Raw genomic sequence first — 19,669 nt, 5'->3', positions numbered from 1 at the left:
TCCCTTTCACATTTTTATAGTTTACTATCTCGTGCATCCATTCAATACGGTTGGTGTAAAGTGTAAAGGAGAGGCGAGCTGTTTCATTTGAAATGAAAGTGGAATAAGGAAGCTTGATGCGGTTGAAAAAACGGTTGGATTGCTTTTTTTTGGGGGGGGGGCAAATTCTACCACAGAGGAGGTAGGCGCCTCACTCTTGAAGTTCATCTTCCAAAAGCAAGTTAAACTTAACTTTATTTATCTTTATAAGAGTATATTTTTCTATAAATTGTTTATTTTTTCATTACAAAACAATACAGGTTACTTATCCAAGCCTTAAACAAACTTATATAAACCTTAAACATACAAAATATAGCACTGAAGCAACTTACCAACAAATTCAACTTACGAACGATGGTCTTTCGTAAGTAGGGCAGCGTTTGTATAGTATTTTTGTTGTTGTATACTGTTTACTGGCCTCACCCACTGTTTACAGCAGGTTACTGCTGTCAATCGTGTCGTCGCATGGTTAAATCACGTTTGTAAGGGTCAATCGATCAAAGCACCATCCAGATGAGAAAAATGAACAATGCTTGAATTTATTTTTTAACAGAAAATGTGTACACATGCTGCCCAACTTATGGATTCCGGATGATCGTTTGTAAGTTGCTTAAGCGCTATATTTTGTATGTTTAAGGTTTATATTGGCATGTTTAAGGCTTGTATAAGTAATCTGTATTGTTTTGTACTAAAAAATATTTCACAAAATGATATGCTCTATAAAGATAAATAAAGTAAGTTTAACTTACTTTTGGGGGATGCGCTTCAAGAGGTTCTCCTTCCTGGTAAAAAGTGGCCGAAAAAAACCGTTTCAACCATATTCTCAACAGCATCAAGCTTTCTTATTCCACTTTTATTTCAACACTTTACACCAACTATATTAAATGGCTGCATGAGATATTAAACAATAAAAACGTTAAGTTCTGTGCACGCTAGATATAGTACACGTGGTACTGTATATTTACGTACGAATTCGAAAAAGGAGGCAGATTTTTTTAAACTTCTGGGTGGATGCTGGGTGACCTCTCACAGTGCCACACGCGTGTAGGGGCGGAAAGAAACACTAGATTAATGTCCTGTACTCGGAAAAAGGTGCACACAATACAAAATCTAACCAACAGCAATGTCTGGATATTTTTTGACGTCCCGAAAAAAAATGTTCGGATCAACCGTTTTACCTAAGTCGAATGTTAGAGGGAGCGTCTGTATTTCGTAATTTCCTCTAAACTAGTATTTGCTCTAGGAGTGTGAAATTCATTTTAGTAAATCTTACTTAAAAAAAATAAAAATAATGCTTTTAAGAATTAGTTTGAATTAGACTGTCATTTAAATAATTAACAATGTTCCTTTCCTCCCAAAACAGATCAAACATAAGAGTAGTTTAATTAATTAATCTTTTAATTATCAACGTAAATGGGCATAGTATTTAATAATTTGCTATGAACTGGCATAGTATATACTACAGAGTTAGGGTTTTGAGTATGTGGTAGCTCTGGGAGCATTAGTAAAAAAAACAATATATTACAGCTTTGAGACATCGGTTCGGATATGACTATTTGTAATACAAATGATAAAAAAAACATTCCCACTATTCTTCCAGAAATGTTCTTCTAAATTATATACAACAAACAAATGTTTTGTTGCTTTCATTCTTTGCGGAAGAAGAAGAATCCACAATGGTTCAAGGAGTAATAATGCTTCGCCTGTTGATAGCCTGCCTGTGATATATTTATCACAGGGCCGGGAACCTTTTTGACTCAAAGAGTCATGTAAAGCAAAATCATTTCATTTTTCTCTTTTTTAGAGCCACGCATATATGACAAAACTCAACAAATGCGCCTAACGCTCACTCCAGACAAAAACCAATTCTGCAGTGACATTTATTTCACTGTGTAAGGTTTGATGACGAGATCAAACCTAGGAAATAAGAAGGATGCCAGAGCCGGTTTCCCATATCAACAACTATACCATAAAAAATTGTCTCCCTCCCACAGTTTTAATATCTTTGAGGTTAATTTGAAATGCCATTTTTGTCCTAAATAATGGTGTAAGTTTATATTCTGCATCAACTAAAACAGTGTTTCCAAAAAGCAAAACTAACAGAAATTATTTTTACTTATGCTAAACTCAATTCATTAAATTTTTAAGTGACATATTTGTTTGGGCTAGGGGCTACCCACTATTCTTCTATATGATTTAAAACAAGGGTCTCAAATCTTTTACAAGTTGAGAGCTACTTTTTGTTACTAATTAGTGCAAAAGGCACCCAGTTTGATATGCATTTCCAAAATAACAACCCATCATGTTATTACTATGAGGTCACTATGTTATTACCAGATTAAATACTGTAGGGAGGGTTAAATAGACTCAGTCAATCACTAAAAAAAATCATTTTACTAGAAAATCCCAATGACCCAGCACGAGTGAGCGTTTTTCAGAACAGGCCCGCAGGCCCCTTAGCTTAGGGGGCACCACGTTGGAGACCCCTGCACTACACAACACACAGGGACAGCTAGTGGTTAAATATTAGTGTCCCTTTGAAGCGGTGATTTTCAACCATTGTGCCGTCAGGTGTGCCGTGAGAAATTCTCCAACGTCACTTTTTAAAATTTAAAATTTTATAAAACATTTATGAATCATTTTCTGCAAATATTATGTCATTGTCAAGTATCTGTGCTGTAAAAACTGGGGGTATTATAAATAATATTGTAATTAAACATCCTGTTCAGTGTCATTTTATAACATTTTTGGTGAGTAGTGTGTCGCCAAATTTTTGCAATGTAAAAAACATGCCCTGGCTCAAAAAAAGGTTGAAAAACACTGCTTTAAAGTAGCGCTCAAATTGTTGTCGAGCGTGCTTCGATGTAGTCGCCACCTACCCGGTTGTCTCCAAGCAAATTCTGGAGCTCGTGTCTGTGGCCCTCTGCCAGGTCGCGACCGGCACTGTTGCCTGCGTTGTTGGCGCCTTGCTCCAGGCTGGGCAGGAAATGCTTGAGGGCGCTGGTGCAATAGCGGTTCCAGCGGGTAGGCCGGTGGGGGCGCCACTCCATCAACTTATCTCGCAGCAGCTTCTCCAGCCTAAAAGTACATACATACACTTTAAAAAAAAAAAAAAAAAAAAAAAAGATTTCCCTTAAAATTGTATTTTAAGTGGGATGCGTCGTTTGAGCTGTTCTTAACAGTAGAAATCCAAGGGATTTTCTTAAACCTCCAGAATGACCAACAGACAGCCAAAAGGCTGTGTTATTTAAAGCTAACAAAATGAAACGGTGCCCTGCGATTGGCTGGCAACCAGTTCAGGGTGTCCCCTGCCCACTGCAGGTTGGGATGGGCTCCAGCCCCCCCGCGACCCTAATAAAGATAAGCGGTACAGCTGATGAGATGAGATGAAAATTAAACGGCCCATCTCGTCACATTGTTCTGAAAATGTGGCAAGGTGGGCTTGTTCAAATGGGAGGTGGTGGGTTTGGTGTTGATAGGATAGAATAGAATATAATAGAATATACCTTTATTGTCATTGTTACAAAATGAGTTGAAAATATTGTGACAACAAATTGGACGTGGCACTCCAGTTACACATTTAGACTGTAAAGGCGTTGGTCAGGAACATGCTTGGAAGCGGTGGTGCATCAAGAGCTTGTGCACAATTAGATCCGAAACACTCCATAAAATTCAACTACAATGATAGTAAAAAATATTAATGAAATACTAGCATCGAAACACTTGAAAATACAAAATACTACAGTAATACCAAAATAATATCGCTACATAAATGTCACAGCATAAATACTACAAAAGTACCACCCATCCATTCATCCATTGTCTTCCGCTTATCCGGGGTCGGGTCGCGGGGGCAGCAGCCTTAAAGAAAAGCCCAGAATTTTCCACCCCCAGCCACCTCTTCCAGCACATCAGACGGGATCCCGAGGCGTTCCCAAGCCAGCCTAGAGACAGTCTCTCCATCGTGTCCTGGGTCGCCCCCGGGGCCTCCTGCCTGCGGGACATGCCCGGAACACCTCCTGAGGGAGGCGTCCAGGAGGTATCCTTATCAAATGCCTGAGCCACCTCAACTGGCTCCTCTTAATGCGGAGGAGCAGAGGCTCTGCACAGAGTCCATCTCGGATGACTGAGCTTCTCACCTTATCCCTAAGGGAGAACCCAGCCACCCTGCGGAGGAAACTCATTTCAGCCACTTGTAACCGGGATCGTGTTCTTTCGGTCATAACCCACAGTTCATGACCATAGGTGAGGGTAGGAACATAGATCAACTGGTAGATTGAGAGCTTTGCCTTTCAGCTCAGCTTCCTCTTCACCACGACGGACAGGGTCCGAATGACGGCAGACGCTGCACCGACCAGTCTGTCGATCTCCCCTACTACAAAAGTACAACTACTACAAAACTACTACAGATATACTACAAAAACTCCAATGGAAATACTGCAAAGAAACTGTGTAGAATTACTACAATTACAACAAAATAAAAGTACATTAAAACTTTAAAAAATAAAAAAATAAAATATAATATGAATATAAAAAAAAATATAATGCTTTTATCATTAAAATATTTGTTTTCTAAGGAATTATTTCTCATCAAAAAAGCTTCATGAGGTCCTCCTCTGTGTTAAGAGTGGCCAAAAAAAGGCAATCCAACCATTTTCTTAACCGCATCAAGCTTTCTTATTCCACATTCATTTCAAAAGAAACGGCTCGCCTCTTTATTACACCAACCATATAGAATGGATGAGCAAGATAGTAAACAATAAAACTGTCAAATTTCTTAGCTAAAGCTAAATATAATGCTTTTAACATTAAAATATTTGTTTTCCAAGGAATTATTTCTTATAAAAAAATAAATAAAGAAAGAAAACCACAAAATTTTGACACACGACTAATACTTTTTTAAAAATAACATTTGACCATGGCAATCAAAATACTGTATTTTCCGAACTTTAAAGTGCACTTGATTAGAAGGGACATTTTCAGATTTCTGGCACATTTTTGTTTTTAAGGTGTGCCTTTTAGTCAAAAAAACAATGGTGAACATGTGACTGCAAAATTAGAGAACAGTCGAACACTTCTGCAAAGAAAATGTTCACGCTGTTCTTAGAATTTGCAGGAATAATGCAGAGTTCTTTTGCATATCCAATTTTAAAATTCTATTTTTAAGAATACCAATTTAAAACCTAGCATATTTTCTGGACTGTAAAGCGCACTTTTGAGTTTTGGGGACATTTTTAGGTGCTTTATATTTCAGAAAATACAGTATAGTATTTCTAAAAGCACAGTATAATCCATCTATCCATTATCTGCATCGATTATCCACAGTAGGGTAGCGGGGGTGCTGGAGCCCATCCCAGCTATCTTCGGGCAATGGGCAGGGGACACCCTGAACTGGTTGCCAGCCAGTAGCAGAGCACAGAGAGACAAACAGGTCACTCGCTCATTCACATCTAGGGACAATTTGGACCAGCCAGTTAACCTGACATGCATGTTTTTGGAATGTGGGAGGAAACCGGAGTGCCCGGAGGATACCCACGCAAGCACGGGGAGAACATGCAAACTCCACACAGGAGGTTCGATCTCATGACCTCAGAAGTGTGCCGCACACGCGCTGTGCTGCCCTGCACAGTATAATGTTTACATTTATTTCTTCCATATATATGTCAAAGTTTTGATACATATTTAGAGGGATTTTTACGTGATCTTTACCACAAAACAAGGTCTTTGTATTGTTCATACTCATGTAGAAAATCCTTTTTGGGTAAGGTTTATGTTCATAACAAATATGTAAAGTATTAAATGTATTTTAGAGTTAATTTGTCATCAGACACCGGACTAAATTTCGCCTTTAGTTTTTACATTGTAAAGAGTAATGATTTTTTTTCAAGCCCCTGAAAAAATGTACTGATTTCACCTCTTACCTATCTTGAAGCTCCACTGCTGTGGCTTTGTCAGAAGGTCGGTACACCAGCTCTTCTGGCTGCATGTGCATATTTTAAACATATATAATAGATAGTAAGATAGATATAATACACGGCCAAGCATGTCCACACACAGATGTAAATCTTGTCACCTGGACGCTGGATAGTCCAGGGTGCACAAAGGAGCGAGTAAAAAAAGGCCTCCAGCAATTTGCCCGGCTAACGTCGAAAGTGATCCTCATGGGGGACACGTGCTCCTGAACGTTGAACCACACCTGCCACATGAATATTTTAGTTTTTAAAACATTGTTGTGTCGTTTTGTTACATACAGCGAAGAAAATAAGTATTTGAGCACACTGCTATTTTGCAATTTCTCCCACTTTGAAATCATGGAGGAGTCTGAAATTTTCATCGTAGCTGCATGTCTACTATGAGATAAACTAAAAAGAAAAATCCAGAAATAACAATGCATGATTTTTTAAAGATTTATTTGTGTGACATAGTTCTTCTTTGAACACCTGTCTATCATCTAAAATTCTGACCGTAAAAGACCTGTCCACCTGCACTCCATGTATCATCCTGAATCAGATGCACCTGTTTGACGTCATTAGCTGCATAAAGACACCTGTCCACCCCATACAGTAAGACTTTAACTTGTAACATGACCAGCTTGGTAAAAAAAGATCCACTGTTGGAGCAATTAATAAAAAATGGAAGAAGTTTAGCTTCTTCCATTTTCACTATCCCTACTGTGAAGCATGAGGGTGGTAGTATCATGCTGCCTTGGGGTGTTTTTCTGCACATGGGACTGGACAAGTGCACTGCATTAAAAAGGAGGACTGAGGCCATGTATTGCGAGATTTTGGGGAACAACCTCCTTCCCTCAGTCAGAGCATTGAAGATGGCTTGTGGCTGGGTCTTCCAACACGACAATAACCCGAAGCACACAGTCAGGAATACCAAAGAGTGGCTCCGTAAGAAGCATATCAAGGTTCTAGCATGGCCCAGTCAGTCTCAATACCTAATCCCAATCCAAAATATTTGGAGGAAGCTCAAACTCTGTGTTTCTCAGCGACAGCCCAGAAACATGACTGATCTAGCGAAGATTTCTGTGGAGAGTGGGCAATGTTTGCAAACCTAGTGAAAGACTACAGGAAACGTTTGGCTTCTGTAAAAGCAAACAAAGGCTACTGTACCAAATATTAGCATTCATTTTCTCAGGTCTTCAAATACTGATTTGCAGCTATATCACACAAATACATTGTTAAAAAAATGCATTGGGATTTCTGGATTTTTCTTTTTAGTTTAGTTCTCTCTTATAGTGGGCATACACCTATGATGAAAATGTCAGACTCCTTCATTATTTCTAAGTGGGATGAATAGCAAAATAGCAGGGTGTTCAAATACTTAATTTCGTCACTGTTTCACAGCGAAGCAGTAAATCACGGACGTTGTCAGCGCTGACGAGGCAGCCGACTGCCTGCAGGGGGCAGAAAGTGTCGTATTGGCCGTAGTACTGCCCGCTGCTCGGGTTCCAGATCAGGTAGCGGCCTTGCTCCAATGTCAGCACGTACGCACTCGAGCCCTGTCCGACAAAAATTGTATGAATGAATGAATGAATTAATAAATAAATGGAATTTTTTGGTTTAAGATCAGGTAATGGTATAATTGTAATCCTGTGCAGTCCTTTGAGACATTTTTGTGATTAAGGGCTATATAAATAAATGTGACTTGACTTGACTTGACTTGTCATCTACTTTATAAATCCGGATTTGTGTGTGTGTGTATGAGACTTATCGGCTCCAAAGGGCTGAACCGATTTTCATGAAAACTTACACAGGTGTATTTTACGCCTCCTAGATTTTGTGTCAAAGCTCTAGAGGTAAGATTTATGGCCCGAGCCCGAACCCGAACCCGAACCCGAGGCAATTTCGGGCCGGGTCGGGCCCTGAAATGTCAGTCATACGGTCGGGTCGGGTCGGGTTCGGTCCTGCTTTTTTTTTTTTTTTTTTTTTTTTTTTTTTTTTTTTTTAATTAATTAATAATGTGTTAAATGTTCATTAAAAATATATACTTAAACTATGTATGGATACTAGACCAAGGAATACTTGTTATAAAATAAATAATTTGGATAAAACGGAGAAGGAGCTGTAATCGCTATTTTTCCGACTCCTATGGAAATTCCTCCCCCCCTCCGATTTTAAATGAAAAAAACAACAATTTGTTTACACCGCGGGATCCAATGCAACCAGGGTTTCATTCACAATAAAAAAGACATTACGTACGGATATTATAGTAAATCAAATGAATATTATTTGTGTACAATTAGTTGTGGTTGCGGAAATCATAGCGTACAGTGACGTTGGTGACTTTTCCATCCGCGTTAAAAAAATGCATTTTGTAAAATACGATCGCGCTTTATTGTTTAAATAAACGCGATCTCCCAATGATTATAATTAGCTCGCTTTATTTTGTTTTAAAGCGTATTATATAGAATACGATCGCTTTTGTCGGAAGCGTACATTGACGTTGGTGACATTTTCATCCGCGTTAAAAAACGCAATTTGCAGAATAAAATCACGCTTTATTGTTTAAATAAACGCGTTATATAGACTAGGATCTCCCAATTATTATAATTAGCTCGCTTTATTGTTTTAATAAGCGTTTTATATAGAATACGATCAGGGGGGGGGGGGGGGGGTTTGCATAGGAGTCGGCACAACACGTCAACATCCCCTCTCAATGAAAGTGCTGCGCTAAAATCTTAAAGGCGTACTACTACTGCTGCTGTGGATTATGGCCCAATGATCAAGTCGTCAAAATGACGGACGCCTTTAAATGTTTTCGCTACCTCAAAAAAAAAACCGTCAATGACAGATTGCAGTGCAGACACAGAAATATAAAAGATGTAAATGTTTATACAGTTTTATTTAACTTAGGCCTAGATGTTGTAACAAAAGGCAGAGTTTAATTTGTTATCATAAATCACCCCTCCTTATAAATAAAATATGTAATTTCGGGCCCCCTCGGGCCGGGCCAGCAAATCCAGTTAATTAGTCGGGCCGGGTCCGGGTCGGGTTTAATACCCCCCGGGCCTGCGTCGGGTTCGGGTGCTTTTTTTGGGCCCGATCTTACCTCTACAAAGCTCCCCCAAAATATACCAACAAAATCAATAAGCATCTGCTTTTGTGTACAAGCAGCTGCATGCAGCTCTTTGGCGCTCCCTTGTAGCTCCCTGTGGCTTTTTAAAAAAAAAAACACAGCTAACAACTTGCCCAAGTAGAACCCTGAGCCAAGCAACGCCGGGCCATTATGCTTTTACGATAGTGTAATGAAGTTGGAGGGCTTAATACAACAAATTCCAAAGATAAAAATGTGCAAAAGGATGAAAACGTCAAAACAATATAACAATATAATATAAAATTGTGCAAAATTATAGTGGCAGCTGCAAGCATTGCTGCGAGCTCGCCTCATCAGTAAAGTGCACAGAATCTCCGTGTGTGAGCATTTTTTGGATCCCTAAGTAATGATATCTGCAATTTATTTACTTAATAATCTGCAATTTATTTACTTAATAACCTCCCAGGTAAATGTTCTCCTTCCTTTACATAGATATATGGTTGTTGTTTTTTATAAAGTCAAGCACACACAGTCAAACTTTAGTGTGTGTATTATTGTCATTTTTTTTATTGTGAGTTTTTTTTTGGGAGGGGGGGTACCCACAGCAGCAAGTCGGCAAACAATTATGTAAGCTCTCTTTAGGTGAGGCTCATGATATGTAAAATAAATGCAATATTTTAGAAATGCGTTTCGTTAAGTTAAGTTTTTGTTTTGGTTATCCCTTAACCACTAGGGTTGTAGCACTAGTGTTTATTATTTTGTTCTTCTAAACAAGTTTTTTCACCCACTAGAAGTCTAATACACACAATCCCTATAATGTTCGAGTTAAGGAGTCAGTGTAGATGTCACTGTATTATGTAGTGCTACAAAGCACAAGGAAGACTACAAACTGCAGAGACTCGAAGTGACCAAACCACACCATCTTTCTTTTTGTTTATTTTCTCCTTTGGGGTACCCATAACAGGAATCTGGCAGACAATCTTGGTGGGCCTCATGTTATTTAAAATAAATCCAAAATTATTGACTAACGAGTGTTTAAAAAGTGCAGGTTTATATCAAGTACAACATTGAAGTGCGAGGTATTGCACAGAGTGAATCAAGGAAGCAGGGTTTTGGGAGCTCTGAGGAGTGACAAGAGTATGAGTATGGATGTTAAGAGGGGACTGTATGAGAGTGTGATTGTGCCGACTGTGTTGTATGGTGTAGAGACTTGGAGCCTAAATGCAGATTTAAGAAGGAAATTAAATGTTTTTGAGATGAAGTGTTTGAGGAGTATGGTAGGAGTGACAAGATTGGATAGATTGAGAAATGAAATTGTGAGAGAGAGACAGAACTGGAGTAGTAGTGGAACTGAGCAAGTGTGTGGATAAGAGAGTACTCGGTTGGTTTGGACACGTGGAGAGGATGGATGAGGAACGAATGTTGAAGAGGATCTACAGGGCAGAAGTAAATAGAAGTAGACCAAGAGGAAGGCCGCGATTGACGTGGATGGATGGTGTTTATGAGTGCACTGCAGGAAAGAGGTCTAAATATAGTGGAAGCTAGAGCTCTTGTTGGTGATAGGAATGAGTGGAGAGGTGTTGTGAAAGGATAGAGGGATGTTTGAACGCGTTCTAAGGGATGGGCAGGGCAGCTGTATGATGCGGCAGGGGTAAACCAGTGAAAGCTGTCAGGCTCTGCTGTTGAAGAGAAAAGTGTGTTGTGTCACATGGCTGATTTCTTGTGTCCCGTTTCATCTGGAGGGACGAAAACATGACCAATTTGGGTGCCGAGGTGCTTAACTTGTTTGGGTATTTGGGTTGGCCATGGTCAAATATTTTCCTTTCTTTCTTTTTTGTTTATGTCTGTCTTGTTGTCGGTCACCCCTCTCAAGGAATATGACCAGGGTAGATAGATAAACAACATTGAAAAACAATTGTGCCACCCAAAAATGTATTTATTTATGAAATTAATTAGATGATGACCTTAAAAATGTCCCTGATTTATATCAGTTTAAAACACTTCTGGGCCTGAATAAAAAGCTAAGAATAAACAATAATTGATGGTTCATATATCAATCAATATTGTTTTTCTTTTTAATAATTGATTTTGTTACCGCTATACGTCTCCCGTTTTTTTTGTTTTTTTTGCTTCTTTTTTCTTTTTTGTGTATGTGTTTGTCTTGCTGTCGGTCACCCCTCTCGATATGATAGATAAATAGATAGACCACTAGAAGTTACTAAATAATACACAATGTCCCTTTAATTAATGTCTTAATGTGTACAAAAGGCCAGATTCCTTACCTCAGGAATGGCAGTGCCAATAACTAGCCATGCTTTTTTGCCCATGAACAGGAAGTAGTTGCACAGCAACACGGCGTGTTCCTCTTCGTCTCCTGCCAATAACGTCAGGAATTGCTTGGGGAAGAAAACATAGAAATACATTTACATTTTGTGTGGTCCACATGGTTCAGGTGTTTTTTTTTTGAATGTATAGTGGTTTTTACATTTTTAATGCAAAAAAAAGTGATCAAAAGTTTGTAATTATACATCTGAATTGAACAGCAGCGGAAGTTATCCATTAAAATCGCTACACTTCTTTTTCCGTATCATTGGCATCAATGTCAGGTCGTTGAAGCTTCCTTTAATCCCCGGGGTATGATAACAAGCGAATGTAAATTGGTACATTAGCGTGGCAATCACCAAGAACAACAAGACAAAAATACACGTCTGTGTTGCAATCTGGCACTATTCTCCAAAGTAAAGTTGCCCTAGTGCGGCTGTCTACAAATATAGGGTTTACCGATAGGCAACACAGCCCTCATTCAGGTTTTATTTCGGCGCAGTGGTAAAACGTACTCGTCTTTATAATTGCCATCTTAAACGGTCACATGATTCAAAAACATGTGACGTAAACAGCTCAGAGCAGAACTGAACTTGACACAGCTGAAAATGACGTTAGGTGAGCATTAACGAACAAAGATTTTCTTTTACTACGAGGGAGAGCTCAATAATACAATGTTTCTTTAAAGGTGCATGAAATGAAATACATTTTCAAATGCAACTCCTTGTCATGATAATAAACACGGCTACAAGGGAGCACTGTGTCATTATTCCAAGGTAGCTGATACTTACGTCACAGGTGCTCCACAAGTCGCAGATGCCAGCAAAGGAGACTCGGTCCGGTAGGGATGGAATGAGTGAGACAAATCGTGCCACTTGAGACTGTGTAGACAGAAAACAAATGCCACAGACATGGACATGTGAAAATCTTGGACATATCTACGCCATCCATTAATCAGGTTAAAGGGATTACAACAAAATATCTATCTGTTTCAATTAGCCATTAACATGTAGTGTTTCTCCCCACAATTATGCAGATATATTGTAATATATTTCGCCATGGATCTTGAGAAATTAATTTTCAAAATAGACAGTTTGACCTCATATCCCCTATAGCTGTGATGTCACCAGATGAAGATGAAAACCAAAACAATGGGGCATCCCGTTGAAAAACAGAAGGCAATTGTAGAAATCAGCGAATGCATAGCGCTCATTTCCCCTTGGAGTAATTGGAATTTTGCTTACCGTGTTGCTGGGGGACTTCTAACCGTTTTGTCTGACTTATGTGCTTTGATCATAAAAAGCTGCTTGGGCTAAGTTTTCCTGCCGCCTTGTACCGAGTGCGTCCCTTTTTAGCCTTTGCCTTCTTTTAAGCATTTGATCGTTACTTTTCCATCTTTTGACAACAATTAAAGCGTCTTAGCGTGCTGGGGATACAGTGCAGTGTGTATACAGTGGGACCTCGCTACTTCGCGATTCCACGTTCGCGGGTTCAGGGCTTCGCGGGTCTAAAAAATAATAATAATAAAATAAAGTCATTAAAAAAAAAACTTTTTTTTAAGCATTTTTGAAGGGGCTTCGCTACTTTGTGGTTCCACGTTCGCGGGTTCAGAACTTCGCAGGTCTAAAAAATAACAATAATAAAATAAAAAAACAAAACAACAACAATATATATATATATATGTATTTTTTTTTTAAGCATTTTTGAAGGAGCGTCGCTACTTTGCGGAGTTTCACTTTTCGCGGGTGGTTTTGGTCCCCATTAACCGCGATAACCGAGGGATTACTGTACACACAAACCAGGAAGTAGAAGCCGGATTTCTTCTTCGGGGTGGATGCTGGGTGACCCCTCAGAGCGCCACGCGACGGAAAGAAGCACTACAGCATTCTCCTCTACAATACAAAATCCAACTTACAGCAATGTCCGCATATTTTTCGACATCCCGAAAAAAATGTTCTTATGTACCGTTGTTCGTAACTCGAATGTTCGTAAGTAGGGGAGCGTCTGTATCTCTGAAAATAATTAGAATGTACCAACAACATATATATATATATATATATATATATATATATATTATATATATAAATGCAAAAAACGTACTATTTTCTCACATTTGGTATGTTTTACAATTTGGTTATCTCTTTGAACAGAACTTTTTTTCACATCATAGTGGCATGGAGAGGCTCACCGTGGCGTCCTGCGCTTCGCTGGCCAGCAGTTCCTGGGGCGGGTTGAGTGGACGCACGTAGCGGGTAATAAAAACCGTCTTGCCATTGAGGTCCACTACAGTGGTGGCACAGGGGCGGCCAGGGAACTCTGCAGCTGCTGTGCGCTCAAAACGCTCTGCCGCCTGAAGTAGACGTTCGTCCTCTTGGCTGTCGAACTGGGAAAAAAAAAATCAGTGAGTTTACTGACGAGAAGACAGGAAAAGAGCGCGATTATCTCTGGCGGTTGGTTACCTTTAGTTCCTTTATCTATAACATGCAGAGGAACAGAAAAGAAAAAAATGAATGACTAATGAGTGAGTTTCAAAACAAGGGACGGCATTTACCGTATTTATTATGGTATAACGCACAATCGTGTATAATGCGCACCCCTATTTCATTTTATCTAAAAAGGTGTAAAACGTTTCACTTTTTCTCAGGCCAAACTAAACACTGTAAAAGATAAACGTTGAATACAACAACTTACTGACAACGTAAACTCATAACACAATACCTACAAAAAGTTTCCAGTGTATTTAATGTCCTTCAAAGTCTGAGTCATCATCAGATACACCAGAGTTGTTTCACTCGCTATGCTTTTTTGCTTTCATTTATATCTTTTAGGACGAGTTTCAGTTTTTCCATTCGACTCTGGTACCGTGAATAAAAATAGTTTGATAATAAGATCAAATGTAACTCCTTTTTATACGTAATCTATATCAGTGGCCGGAACCCTTCTCTGTACCTCGGACCAGTGGTATATTCTTGCAGCCCGGCACAATAATGAAAATAACAATAGCAATAAGCCTATATTTACTGTGTAATCACTAGACCATTAAGGATAGAAAAAGGCATTAGATATAATCACATCATCACACTATTTACTAATAGAACTATGTTGTACAATGTTGTTTTGGCCAAACTCTTTTCCCTAAATGCTCAATTACAATTTTCATACTATATGGATCCATAAGTAAATATAGTGTGATGATGAGATACAATCTTATGCCTTTTCCTTTGTCATCTATAAACCTAGTGACCTCGTGGTTAGGAGTCTTAGTGCTCTCACTGCCGTGATTCGGGTTCAATTCTTGTTGCATCCAATGTTGAGCACAAGGTCAACGATACTTGTCGACTGATCAATCGTTGCTCAATTACGGCGATATACTACCGTGTACCTTTGGAATAACGCGCACCTAAACTTTAAGTCTTGTTCGCCACCCCTGGTATATACGAATTAATACAGAACAAATAAAACAAGGCAAAGTTTCGTTCTGTCTAAGGTCCGGTACCAAACAATCCATGGCACCATAACGATCCTCAGCCTGGTGGTTGCCGACCACTGATCTTTATCAATGGCAGTCTGGCGCTCTCACCGCCGTGATTTGGTTTTGCAGCCAATGTTTTGCGACTGATAAATCATATTGATGTAAAACCTTGTGAATTATGCGCACCCAAACTAGACTTCATTTTTTTATGTGAGAATTTTTTTTTACGTTGTACAAAAATAAATACTGTATGTTGATCTAGAGTCCCTGGTATTGAAATATAAACATGCAAAAAAAAAAAAATTCCAAAACCAAAGGCAAGCTATCAGAAATAGAGGCCACCTTGTCTCGTGAGTGTTCGGCCACTATTGGAGAAATTGAGGAAGATGCATGCAAAGTATAATAAGCTTTTGGAGTGGTCTTTAAGAGCCGAACCTTCTCCCTGATGGACTCGCCAGGCATGAGCTGAGGCTCAATGGTGATGAAGAGCGTGATGAAGGCTCCCTGACACAAACTCTGCACGGACTCGTATGCGCTGGCGTTGCCAAGCCCGCGCTCCTTGCAGTAGCCCAGCAGCACGGCCGGCGTATTCACCTTGAACGTGCCGTCGATCTGGCATAACACGCAACACAAACATTAGGATTTTACTTTTTTAACATTTGCCGTTCAGTCATCAACCAATTCTTTTCAGCATGTTTGTGTACCTTTTGTATAATTTTTGTAACTAAAATTGTCTTCATTGTCATTGATAACAACGTAGTTTACGACGAGAATAGACATGAAACTCCAATGTAATAAAGAGGAAAATAAGGCAAAATATTCAAATTCTAAGTGTATCAGAACAAGTGTACAATGAAAAGTAGTGCTTATCACATTTAGCAGTTTTTGTAGGTTTTAATATAATCTTTTCCTTTTATTTTTATGCAAGATTTGACAATTTTCTTAATTTGTATTTAATACACTGAGTAATATTTTTGTGATTTTGTTTTTGTCTGTTGCTACACTTTACCATTTGTCTATTTCATTATTTTTTGATTAGGATTTCCTAACTTTTGGAAAGTTTGGATTTTTTCAAGCAAATACAATAGTGCGAGGTTTTGGTTGTCTTACTATTTTTTTGTGTATTGAGTATGTGATGTAATATTTTTGTTGCCAGTTATTTTTTTTATCCAGCACTGTGTAATAAAAATGTTTAAATCATAAACAAACAAATAAAAAATGTTTTCAATTTTGGGGGACATATACTGTATTTTAGTTACACCCAGAATATTTATTTTCTACCAGATTATCGGTTGTTTTAATACATTATCATTTTAGGGGAGTGAATTTTCTAAACTTTGGTGAAAAACAAATGCATGTCCATTTGATTAAGAATATATATTTTTTCCCTAACATTTGCTTGTTTTTATTATTTTTGTAAACATGGGCTCACTTTTTGTGAAAATTTAGATTTTTTTATGCACATGAATTGTAAGTAACGTTTTGTCAGCTCATTTTCTTTAAGTGTTTTGTGAATATAATGTAACTTGTGTTACTCATACAAATATAACTGTTTTGTTTTGTCAATGACAAATGAGTAATAAACCTTTTTTGGGCCATTTACATGTAGATTTGTGTTGCTTTTTTTTTACCCCCAAGATGTATATTTGGGTTTCATACCTTGAGCACCCTTCCTCTCATATACATTTACGGGATTTAAATATTTTTCAAGTTCTCAAAAACGTTAAGATTTAAAATGTTTTAGTCATGTGATAGTGCACTGATAACATTGTTACTAATATGATCAATATTCTGTGACTTCTCGGAGAAACAACAAATATCCATCTGACCCTTGACTGTGAGTAAATGGTGCTGAAAGGAATCTTGACAGAGCCCAGCCAGTGCTTCTCCACGCGAGTATGCAGCGTTGCACCTTCCTCTTTGTCGCTCTGCCAACATATGTTGCACTTGAGTGCCGTTCCAGCTGACGGCATGGATTGTGATGGTTGGAAGAGAACAAAACAGACAAAAAACACTCGCTCACCACCCCGATTTCATGAACCACTTCATCAAATATGTTGACAAAGACATCATCCTTGACCGACTGCAAACTGGCGATGCTGTAGTCCCCGTTGGGTGCACTAAAATGCAGATCGGCAAGTGTTGATGGGTCATACTGACGGTATTTGGAACGGAATCATCCAGTACATTTGCAGTTTACCTGAAAGGAAGCTGTAACTCCTCATTCCAGCAAGGGTTTGGCCCATCAGCAGTAGTGGTTTGGAAGACGTTGCGCTGGAAGGAGACTTCCACGAAGGGCCTCACCTGAACCTGCGCCACAACAGAAAATCATTGTCGCTTTGATCAACATTCACCCGCCTGGGCATTCTTCTTACCTGACTGATGAGCCAGTCACTGGCCTGCATGGCACCCTGCGATAGCTGTCCTGCTTTGCTAAATAATGAAGACAAAGTTACATGCCAGGGACCATATTGAAGCAATTTCCTTTTTTTGTCGGATGTGCTGATGTTGCAAATCAATTTTCTTTATAACGATCTTTATGAAAATTGAACTGAAAATCAAGTTCATGCATTCTGTTGTAAAATGGTGGAAGTGCGAAATTAACTAACAATAGTATTCCCTTGCAATAATGTGGTTCACATTTCACCGTCTCGCTGCTTGGTGGATTTTCATTATGCATTGTGTACTGCATTCTAATTGTCTAAACAGTCCCGAATAGAGTAGGTATTGAAATGAAATGATCTGCATTTATATAACGCTTTATAACGTCAATGAAGACTTCCCAAAGCACTTTACAATGTGCTTCACATTTACCCATTCACACACACACTCACACACAAATAGCGGCCGTGCAGCCATGCAAGGCGCCAACCTGCTTATTGGGGGCATTAGGGGTTCAGTGTCTTACCCAAGGACACTTCGACATTTAACACGGAGGAGCCGGGATTCGAACTGCGATCTCTTGATCCCAACACGAGCGCTCCTGAGCTACTGCCGCCACGTATTCATAAATGTAAATACCGTTCTTTTATTAGTTAAACAAATGCTTAGTCTAAATGTGTTTGTTCTTTGGTGTTAATGTATTGTAGGGTATTTAGTTGTATATTAATTGAAAAAGAGTTTTCTACCTCGTAGATTTACTTTATCACGGATGCTTTTTGGAACGTAACCTGCAATAAACGGTTTACTTCATGGATATTTGAAAAAGATGGATGTAGTAAGACAGTACTAAAGAATTGGAGTACAGATACATAACAAAATGTGGATTCAGAGAAATAAGTAAAATAAGAAAGGATCATTTCTATTAGGAATTTTTTACATTCTGCTTGCAGATAATAGAGCTCAATTAAAAAAGTTATATATTTTATTAATCAAATTTTTTTTGTAATCTAAAATTATTTAAAAAAATAAGCAAACATATCTCGGATAAGATTTTTTAGTTTAAGAAATATAACTGTGAAAGTGAAAGATAGATAAATATGCACAGTTAAAATACTGTTTTTCTTATGTTGGTGTATTTTATAATTTTGGGGAAATGTGTTTTATTTATACAAGAAAATACTTTTTTTAACCATTTCAGGTAAGATTACTACATTTTTAGAATTATTCTGGCTTGTTTTTCTTAACTGGAGAACCTAGTTAAATATAAATACTTTTGTACTGTTAAAATATTGATTTTCTCATTCAGATATATTTTGAGATTTTCTTAAATAAACTAAGAATATCTTGGGTAAAATGAGCACTATTATTGCCATACATGATACATTTATTCGTTTCGAATAATTCTCATGGTAATGGAAAATTAAATTAAATAAATGGAGACAAAATTAATCAAAGTTATATTTTGCCTACTTTTGAAAACGTGTTAACATACACATTGTAAAAATGATACTAAAAATTTCGAAATGTATCCTTATCGATATTATTTCATTTTCTTTTCAATTCACCTTGAACACAAAATTGTCAGCCTGGGAAGGCCACTCACCCGCTCTGAGAACGTCGCACTGGGATGTCGTACGCCCGCAGGATGTTGACCAGCAGCTTGATGTCACCGTCCGACAAATTCTGAGCAGTCACTTTCTTCCTCTCCTTCCTCTGAGGTTTCAGAGGACGTTTGGGTTCGGCCAGGTGGAAAAGGTTTAACCCCAAAAGCCTGATGGTTGCCAAGAAAATATTTCATTACCAAATTGGGCAACAGTGAAGTCATGTTCATCTACATCAGGGGTGTCTCAGACAAAAAGCGACCAACTAAAGGAAACACTTGTTTCTAAACATAAAAAAGATGTGTGTTACATTAATCTGGGACTAATTTGACAGATGTTTGAGAACAGGTCTTTACATGCTAGCATTCATCACACCCGCCAGGACTTTCCATTTAGAAAATAAGATCTATTTGGAGTACTCAGTTGGCTTTAAATCATTAACAGATTCAAAAAGGAAAAATTGGGGGTAAAAAGTGGGAGCTAGACTGGAGAAAACATTAAAGCAAAGGCAGGGCGGGAGTGATCAATGGACAAAATCTGTTGCTACAACTGGGTTGGCTTGCAAGTTCAAAATAAAGGTAAAATCTGAGGTTGGGGCATTAGGGAGGGTTTAAGAAGCGAACATACCCTGGACCCGCACCACTGTTAATCATGCATAGAAATAGAAAACAAAGGTAAGTAAAGTAGAATAAAATCATAATCAAAAATAAAGCAGCAAACCCTGACAACCTGCAAACTCTTCCTTGACTGTTTCCTGAATAAAAAGCTTTAAGATCCAGTTATTAAGACTTCAAGACGTAGACGCTCACAA

General features: G+C 38.4%; 1 protein-coding gene across 4 annotated transcripts in view; it reads right to left on the bottom strand.

The window, feature by feature from the left end:
* Nucleotides 1–19,669, bottom strand: part of cc2d2a (coiled-coil and C2 domain containing 2A) — a 44,095-nt gene that overhangs the window by 4,614 nt on the left and 19,812 nt on the right. For 2 of the 4 annotated variants that reach the window (XM_088350555.1, XM_088350557.1), the window contains 13 exons: nt 18,861–19,028; nt 17,251–17,308; nt 17,076–17,185; nt 16,899–16,995; nt 16,705–16,803; nt 15,311–15,487; nt 13,592–13,786; nt 12,195–12,284; nt 11,364–11,477; nt 7,412–7,546; nt 6,113–6,235; nt 5,961–6,019; nt 2,919–3,117 (listed from right to left, as the gene is read on the bottom strand). In XM_088350555.1, coding sequence (XP_088206681.1) covers nt 2,919–3,117; nt 5,961–6,019; nt 6,113–6,235; nt 7,412–7,546; nt 11,364–11,477; nt 12,195–12,284; nt 13,592–13,786; nt 15,311–15,487; nt 16,705–16,803; nt 16,899–16,995; nt 17,076–17,185; nt 17,251–17,308; nt 18,861–19,028 — 1,624 coding nt within the window. Of the gene's footprint in view, nt 1–2,918; nt 3,118–5,960; nt 6,020–6,112; nt 6,236–7,411; nt 7,547–11,363; nt 11,478–12,194; nt 12,285–13,591; nt 13,787–13,862; nt 13,878–15,310; nt 15,488–16,704; nt 16,804–16,898; nt 16,996–17,075; nt 17,186–17,250; nt 17,309–18,860; nt 19,029–19,485; nt 19,501–19,669 lie in introns of all 4 variants that reach the window. The other 2 variants (XM_088350556.1, XM_088350554.1) reach the window with 2 other exon arrangements.

This window comes from Urocampus carinirostris, chromosome 12 (genome assembly GCF_059441175.1).
Source record: "Urocampus carinirostris isolate Australia breed hairy pipefish chromosome 12, RoL_Ucar_1.0, whole genome shotgun sequence".
Taxonomy (NCBI): Eukaryota; Metazoa; Chordata; class Actinopteri; order Syngnathiformes; family Syngnathidae; genus Urocampus; species Urocampus carinirostris.
The sequence above is the reverse complement of the archived record's forward strand: the minus strand, read 5'-3'. Positions and strand labels throughout refer to the sequence as shown.